This window comes from Cupressus sempervirens, chromosome 5 (genome assembly GCF_028749045.1).
Source record: "Cupressus sempervirens isolate cs-2001-9-10 chromosome 5, ASM2874904v1, whole genome shotgun sequence".
In the NCBI taxonomy this organism is placed as follows: Eukaryota; Viridiplantae; Streptophyta; class Pinopsida; order Cupressales; family Cupressaceae; genus Cupressus; species Cupressus sempervirens.
In genome coordinates this window covers 812,802,275-812,811,029 of record NC_143122.1, presented here as the reverse complement: position 1 = coordinate 812,811,029, position 8,755 = coordinate 812,802,275, and the positions used below count along the sequence as shown (strand labels likewise).

The window sequence follows — 8,755 nt, the reverse complement described above, 5'->3', positions numbered from 1 at the left end:
ACCATGACACAGTTACATCAGATCTGAATATGTTAAGATTTTAGAGAAAATAAATCTGAGCTACTCATTTGATAAACAAGAGAAACAATGCGTCAAAGTTCCTGCCAATAATTAGAAAAGAAGGAAAATAGAGATTTATAGATAGAAAGGTAGATATGAAGAGAGCTAAAAGAGAGAATGATATGTTATTATAAGGACAAATAAAGGTAGAATGATAGAGAGAGTTGAAAGAAATTTTAAAAATATTAATAATTATATTATTTTAAGAAATATATAAATAACAATAGAAATTATATTACATGAATGAACTACTCATTTCTACTAATTCAGTTAATTCAGTTATAAGTTGAAATATTTGATTTAAAAAATAAATTGTTGGATACTTAATTCAAACTATCAAAATATTTAGTAAATTTGAGGGGTAGTATTAGTTTCACAATTTGTAAAATGGTATAAAAAAAATTAGAGTAAGATTGTGAAATAGTAGCTAGTAAAATATAGTGTATTCTAAAAGTAATAACATTTTACAATTGACAAAAGTAAACATTAATGTAAAACTAATAAATATATTTAAAATAATAAAGATAAAACATTTAATTCTATATTTGAATTTGGTAAGATAAATAGATTGTGATAATTAATATTGATTATTGATTAGACAGTCATTTGTGAGGTGGAAAATAAAAATGATTAAAGATAAGTTGTAATTAATGCATTCATTAATGTATGATAGACTTGTTAAAAAATATTTATATTTTTGTTAAAAAAAATTGAATTTTCTCCTTATTAAAAATATTATGTTTTAATATAATAAATGAAAAATATGTTCTATGAAAAATGTGTTTTATAAAATAATGAAAAACTAGAGAAAAATATAAATATTTGAAATTTCTTCTAATCTTTAAAAATCTATAAATTGATTGCTCAATTGAATTGAATAAAGCAACCATCCCGCCAGAAACTAAAAACAGCTAAACAAAACAAAACAGCCAACTTGATTATCAAAATACATTGATAAAGAGATTAGTTTTTTCCTCTTTGGGAGGTGCCTGCTATGTACGAATCCCATAGGCTGCCTTGACCTAGTGATCGTTATTAAAATCTTTCAGATCTTTCATTTCCTTGTAAAATGGCAGCTGAAAATTTCCGAAAGCCCAGCTTCAGATCGCTTTCCAAGTCGTCATTGATACTATTTCACAAACCCCGAGAGTTGTAAGGGTGCTTAGAGCCGAACAAAACAGTTATTCTCGACATGGGTGCGTGGACATTTAACTCTCAAAGAAGAAAACATTTAGTTGCATTTAAATTTATCTGCAATTTTATCGAACATACGACTCTCGGCAATCTCCAGATACACCAATCAACGCAAATTTCACATGAAATGTCTACATGTACAGTCCTCTGCAAAAAATTATACACCGGCACTTTGGGTACACCAACATCACCATTTCAGATTCTTCTTTTTCCATGTCAAGCTAGTTCTAGTTGTATTTTGAGGAAGCAATTTTACTCGCGAGCCCTAGTCGCGGATAAACCGCAGTACATTGATTACAATGATAACATTGTAAAATACAATCCTCTAGCTAATGAATTGAATACAATCTGCAGATTATTGAGTGATTATCGAAGAGGTCATCATGATTTAGAAGCAGCCCTTAATGGATGCTGTGTAAAATTATCAAAAGATTTGGTTGAGCAAGTTTTAAAACGGTGCTGTAATCTTTGGTTATCTGCATATAGGTTTTTTGTTTGGGCTGGTAAACAGCCTGGATACAACCAAAGCAGTGAAAGCTGTACTATAACGGTTGACATTTTAGGAAAAGTCAGACAGTTTGACACCATATGGGATATGCTTACCAACATGAAAAATCAAGGTTTTCCAATTCCACGCAAAACTTTTACCATTGTTGTAAAGAGGTATGCAAGAGCCCAGCTTGCAGAAGAGGCCATACATGCGTTTAGAAGAATGAGGGATTTTGGATGTGAACCTGTGATAGAAGACTTCAATGCTTTGCTCAGCGTACTCTGCGAAAACAAGCTTGTAAGTCGTGCCCATGAAATATATAATGAAGTTGGGGATACATTTCCTTCTGATATGACAACTTACAGTATTTTGATAAAATCATGGAGCGAAATCGGAGAAGCTGCGCAGGCTCTGAGGGTCTTTCATAAAATGGCGGAGCGAAATTGTGAACCAGACATTTCTATTTATAATACTCTCTTGGGATCACTTTGTCAGGGAGGGCGATTGGAGAATGCTTACTCGATTTTAGATTTGGTGAAGGTTAATGGTCCTATTCCCAATGTTTCTACTTATAGCATTTTTATCCATGCACACTGTGAAGCAGATGAGATAGACGAGGCTTTGAAAGTGCTTTCTAGAATGAAGAGATATGGACTCGTGCCTGAAGTCGAAACATATAATGCTTTGATTCTCAGATTTTGTATGACGGACAAAGTTGACGATGCATACAGGTTACTGGATGAGATGTTTTACAAAGGTGTTAAGCCGGACGTATGTACTTACAATACCATTCAAAGAGTTCACTGCAAACAACGTCAAGTCAAAAGAGCTATGAGGCTCCTTACAAGGATGGACGATGATGGTTGCAAGCCTGATGACTATACATACAATACACTAATAAAGATGCTCATCAATGTTGGATGCTATGACAGGGTTTTAGAGGTTTGGAATGGCATGGAGGGCAGGGGCTTTTATCCTTCCGTAACAACTTATACTACATTAATTCATGGATTTTGTAAGAGAATGAAATATGAGGAAGCACAAAAGTATTTTGAAGAGATGATAGACGAAGGAATACCACCTTATCCCTGTACCTGTGTATTGCTGAAGAAGCTGCTTCTCAATGCATGGAAGAAATTAATTGTGCAGGTGCTTGCAGATAAAATGCGCAAGTCCACTTCTCGTTCAATCCAAGAGCTTTCAAAAATGATGAAGCAGAAGCCGAATAAGAAATCTGGTCAGAGAAAGGTCAAGATGGCAAAAGAAATAGGTAGTTCGAAGGCCATACATATTCAGGAGCAGTAGCTTTTACTTTACACGATCCTGTAGAAAAATAACTATCTTGTTAATAAATACCTGCATTTGTGGTCTTCTGGTTGTAGTTTTAATTTGTTCTATTAAATGCATACTTACATTATTGGATTCACAAGATTTCTGGTTGTAGTTTTAATTTGTTCTATTAAATGCATACTTCCATTATTGGATTCACAAGAATTGGAAGTCAGTTAAAAGGAGAAATAAAGTTATACCTTGCTGTTCCATTTGGTGATACTATTTTGCCAGAGGAAGGTGGGATTGGGCTCTTCTCTACAGAAATGAATTTGATCCTTTTGTATGCAAAGGTGCATGATTGATGGAACTATTCAGATGGCTACTAGATTACTTCTTGCTATTCATAATTATTTATGCATTCTGGTTTAAGCATTTGCTTTCAAGAGCTACTGATAGTTTGTTAAAAACTCAAAACATTCTATAGACTAAAGGGATGGGCTGGGAGAGGTGTGAAATTGATTGGAAGCTTTAAGTCCAGTGTAAGCTTTCGGAATGCTGAGATGTCCAACCTCCTAACTTGGGCAAGCCTGAGTGGGTTTTGAGGTGTATTAAAAGAGGTTACCCACAAAAGTTTTAGGTTGAAACATAACCATGGAATTTCCATCTGTGTATGGAAAACCAAAATGGGGAGAGACTGATTAGAAAGCTAAGTTCTTCCAATGCCATTTCAAGTGTACGAGGATATTATTAATAGGAGGGCATGCCAGGAGGCGGATGGTTGCTTCAGTGCAATGTTGACAGTTTGAAAACAGGGGCTAGAGTTGAAAGTTATAAACTACGTGGAGCAAATCTCTGAATTGTGAAGGTGGTGTATTTGACAAAGTATATTTTATAATGTCAAACTCTGACTAAATTGCAATAACATTTATGTCTATTCTTGTGATCTAAGAGCGGGACGGTGAGAATCCTGGTTTAAAGCAAAAGAGGAATGTGTGTAACTTGTAAGGTCTAGAGATGCTGTACATCTAGACTCTACGCAAGATGTAGAACACAATTGTCCAATGGTGATTAGCAGGAATGGAAACGAGGAAACCAGATCTTATAATAATACTTATATCCTCAGGAAGTTGTATGGAACATAACAAGATTTCAGCAGACTAGCTAATTATTTCTGGGGTCCTTAAGTTTTAAGGGACAAAGGCTGAAAAGATCATGCTTGAACTGGAAATAGAAGCACAGTTGATGGCACGGGGAATCCTCTGTCAATAGCTTGTAATAATTTGTTTTCTTATCAAAGCAGAACCTTTAATCATTGTGTGGTTCTTAAGATGAAGCATATTTTTGAGGTAGTGTAAGAGGTTCAAGACCACACGAACAAGATTATAAGATTACATGTCTCTATTTACTTGCAAATGGTTCATTTTGAAAGTTGAACATTAGCCTCTTTGCTCACAATATGATATCCCCTATCTGAAACGAGAAATTAATAATAAATAATAATAATAAAATTAAAATATAAAAAACCCTTGCATGAAGTTATTTACAGTGTGTGATGTTTAAGTCATCTCTATAATAGCACCTGTTTCATTGAATCAACATTATTTTTGTATTAACTAAGAAGATGGACTCTGGATCTTTTGGACGGCCTCTAATGGGCAAATTTCTCAGGTTTCATGGCAACCCCCGATATACAGATAAAGGGCTGCCTAGATCTGCTTCAGCATCAATCCACCAATGAGCTTACTCAGAAGTTCTTCATCAGCCTCAACAATCATGGGAATCCCTCTCAAAACAAAATGAATGGTACAGCAGATTTCCTCGGCGGTTTCGATTCTCAAGGCCTAACTGGATCCCCTTCAACACAACCCTGCAGTTGCAGCCAGAGCAAAGAAAAAACAAAATCTTTGATATCTGTGGTAGTGACTCCCCTCGTCTACAGTCATGCCATCAGTCACTTCATCAAAACACAATGAAATGGCAACCTTTGAACTCAAAATGTCCTATTCTTAACAATGCCATCTCTTCTTACAGGGGAGCTCCACATAACCCAAAATACAGTTCTACAGGGAAAGATTCTCGGCGACAGGAGAAATTGCAGAAAAGACCTTCAAAGATGTCAAATAAGACTTCAAAAGGGCACACTACAAACAAGAGGAAGCAACAGGATCTGTCACATTCTTCAAAAGACGGGATGCAGAAGACCCACTTTGTGTGGAAACCTAAGAAAAATGCTCTGCGAACCCCTCTTCCAAGTCACGATAATTGCTATCCTGTGGAAAAGGTACCAAATATTACATTTTCTTCAGATCTCCTGCTCCCCCAGTGCCAAGATCTGCTTCAAAAGGCCATCATCTGTAAGTTTCGGAACGCCCATTTTCCTATTCAAGAACATCAAGATTTACTATTTGATGAATGGGATGGGGTTTCACAAACTTTTATTTCCAGAAAGTTTAGGGGTTTTCATAGTTTTATTCAAATCACCTCAGGAAAGAGATTTTGTATATAAACAGAAAGCTTGGGTGTACCAGGGATTGGGTTTGTCCATGAATGCATGGACACCAAATTTTAAAGCTTCAGATTTTGATGCTCGTTTTGTACCCTTTTGAATTCAGTTTCATCACCTTCCGTTGGAACACCAAGAACTTCACTTACTAGAAAAACTGCCAAATACTATTGGAATCTTTCTTAAGCACGATGTGTGTGCATTAGGGACCCAGAAAGACATGTAAGACTCTGTGTCTTATCAGATTCTTCTAAGGGGATCCCCTCATCGATTCGTATTAAATTCCTTCATGGCATTTGTTGAAAATCAAACCAATACCGGTCATAGTTGCCATTCAAAGCTCTCTTTTGGAACTCACGCATGCCCAAATCAGAGTTGGAATGAATCCCAAACTACCTCGGTTCAGGTGAATGCTCCAATATTTGATGTCCCAGTAGAGCCTGTTTCTAGGGCTGTCATAGCTGAAAAGCCAGTTTTTGCTTCTCATTTTTCTTCCCCTATCAAAGCTACTGGTTTCAGTATCTTTTCACATAAGAAGCCTGTGTGTCCTGTATTGGTGCTGGCAGGTGAGTTTTTAAAGCACGAACAGCCAAGTATTAGTCTTCTTAAGGTCATTATGCAAGAGATCTCATCATTGAAAAAGCCTATGAATTTCTTCAACTCCTATCGTGGTGGTGTTCAAATTCAATTATCCAGTTCAAAGGATATTATTCTTCAACTGCCCTGCTTCTCCTTGCAACGGGAAGACAGCTCGCACAACTCTCAGATTTTGTCTCTAAAGGTTCCTCTATTTTTCCTTTAATTCATGGCTAATCAGTTGGGCTCTTCAGTGGAGTGAGACTTAATAGATGAAATAGCTCATGAAGAGGATGTTCCACAAATCGAATCCCATCCGTATCTCCTACTTAATCAGAGTCCAGATTCAAATCTGAATGAAATGTGCTTTCAGGACGGGATAGCACCAAATCACTTTCTCCAGATGATTTACATCTTGAAAGTTCATAGGATTCAAGGCCTCAAATGAACTTCCCACTTGCTCCAGACACTGTTTCTTATTTAAGGATGCAGGATAAAACTGATTTAGATCAGAACATTGGAGTGCATGATGTTGAGCTGGGTACCACAGATCAGGAAAACTGCCTCAAAACTGAGTTGGATTTTTCCACGAAGTTATCAATTACTCAAACAGTCTCTTCACATACACCTTCCAAGCCGATCCCATCAAAAAGAGGAAGGAAAACTAAAGTAGTAAAGATTAAAGAAGAGATAGATGCTGGCATTCAGTCGACATTAGATGGTAAATTCTCTATCACAAATCGCCGGAGAAGAACGGTACATCATCCGAGAAGAGCATGCTGCTCTTCTCAGGAGCAATGAAGATTGTCACCTGGAAAGTCAGAGGCATTAATGCCTCTGACAAAAGGAGCCCAGATCAAACAGCAAATTGATGCTTCTAGGTCTGATATCTTTATGTTACAAGAATCAAAATTGTCACAATTAACTTTTGAATCCTCATTACACAAATGGAAGAATTGGGAATCTTTTCATTCAGCTGCAAAAGGCGCCTCTGGGGGTCTAACTGTCTTATGGAACCCAAAAGTGGCAACTATTGAACTACTAAAATCTGAAACCAACTGGCAGGCATTCAAAGTGCAGAGCTTCAACCTTCAATTTCTTCTCCTAAATGTGTATGGCCCTTCTGCTACAGCAGACAAAAAGCAAGTCTGGGATGCAATTACATATTTCTTGACACATTCTGATTGTGGGAAAATTATTGTGCGAGGTGATTTCAATACTATTGCAGATATTACTGAGAAGCAAGGTGGTATTATTCCGCCACAAAAAACCATAGATGCCTTCAAACCATTTGTCCAAGATAATGCATTTCAAGACATCCATCCAAACAATGGGCTTTTCACTTGGACCCACAGGAGGGAGGATTTTGGAAAAATTGCAGAACATTTGGATAGATTCATAATCTCAGTTGAGTGGAGTATTGAGGGTTTTCAATTAGCGTCTCAAATTTGTTCCTTCATTGGGTCTGGTCATTTTACTGTATTGCTGAATCTTCAGAATGCTTCTGGAACCTCAAAGAGAATAGCTTCATTCAAATTCCAGTCCATGTGGTTTTGGGATCCATCTTTCATCCCTTCAATTTACTTTTGGTGGTTGAATGTGACTGAGTGCACAGGTACAAAAATGTATCAATTTCACAAGAAGTTAAAATATGTCAAGTGCAATATTAAAATTTGGAATAAAGATTTTTTCAAAAACATATTTTCTGAGAAAGATTCAGTTGCCTCTCAACTTGCACAAATTCATGAACTAGTAATGAATTATGGAATGGATTCGAATATTTATCAGCAGCAAAAAGTTTTACAAGAAAGATGGGCAGAACTTTGCAAGAGGGAAGAAATTTATCGGAGAGATAAATCTAGAGAATTTTGGCTTTGGGAAGGGGATAGAAACACCAAATATGTCCATGCCTCAGTCAAAATTGAAATGTGCTGCAAGCACTATCTTTTCCATTAAACATGCTGAGACAAATGTGGCATTAACCAAAGAAGCAGACATTGAACAAGAGGTTGATTGGTTTTTCTCTAATCTCTTGCCCCCCACAACAGCTGATCCTCATCACAATCTGCAGCATGAATCAGATTTATTGAATCCCATTTCTTCATTGATCTCAGACGAGGATAATTCATTTATCTTGAAACCATTCACTTTAGAGGAGATCAAAAAGGTCATTTTTTTCATGCCCTTGGATAAATCCCCTGGGCCTGATGGATTCACAATAAAATTTTACCAAAAATGTTGGGATTTTCTTGGCTGGGACTTATTACAGGTGGTTGAAGAATCTAGGAGAAGTGGCACCATTCTGAAGGCTTTTAATGCTACTAGCATTGCTACCATTCCTAAACTGAAGAATCCAAATGCATTTGCAGATTCAGGCCTATCTCGCTTTGCAACAACATATACAAAATTAATACAAAGGCTATTTACTTCCGTCTTCAACATGTCATACCCAAGTTAATATCCCTAGAGCAAGGGGGATTTGTTCCTGGGTGAGAGACTGCAGAAGGAGCCATTGTTGCGCATGAGGTACTCCACTCCATTTATCAACATAAGCTGTCTTCTTTCATCATTAAATTATATATGATTAAAGCTGACAAGGTAAATTTTTAAAGTTTCTGCAAATTCTATGACTGAATCAGAGATTAGATTCAACCTTCTTT

General features: G+C 36.5%; 2 protein-coding genes across 2 annotated transcripts; both read left to right on the top strand.

The window, feature by feature from the left end:
• The first annotated feature begins 988 nt into the window (after window positions 1–988).
• LOC149558381 (uncharacterized) lies at window positions 989–4,328 on the top strand. Its single transcript, XM_089832634.1, has one exon. It carries the CDS (start codon window positions 1,253–1,255, stop codon window positions 3,047–3,049), a length of 1,797 nt encoding a protein of 598 aa, XP_089688760.1. The 5' UTR covers window positions 989–1,252; the 3' UTR covers window positions 3,050–4,328.
• Window positions 4,329–6,926: 2,598 nt separating this feature from the next.
• LOC149558380 (uncharacterized) lies at window positions 6,927–8,553 on the top strand. The gene is made up of 2 exons (XM_089830806.1): window positions 6,927–7,645; window positions 7,884–8,553. The coding sequence occupies exons 1-2, from the start codon at window positions 6,927–6,929 to the stop codon at window positions 8,551–8,553; spliced, it is 1,389 nt and encodes a 462-aa protein (XP_089686932.1).
• The last annotated feature ends 202 nt before the right edge of the window (window positions 8,554–8,755 follow it).

What these genes read in the sequence shown, in the direction of transcription:
- LOC149558381 (XM_089832634.1), top strand. Translation starts at nt 1,253, where the DNA reads ATGGGTGCGTGGACATTTAACTCTCAAAGAAGAAAACATTTAGTTGCA.
- LOC149558380 (XM_089830806.1), top strand. Translation starts at nt 6,927, where the DNA reads ATGCCTCTGACAAAAGGAGCCCAGATCAAACAGCAAATTGATGCTTCT. An exon ending in TTCAAATTCCAGTCCATGTG is followed by an intron (nt 7,646 to 7,883) that starts GTTTTGGGATCC and finishes AATATTTATCAG; the next exon opens with CAGCAAAAAGTTTTACAAGA.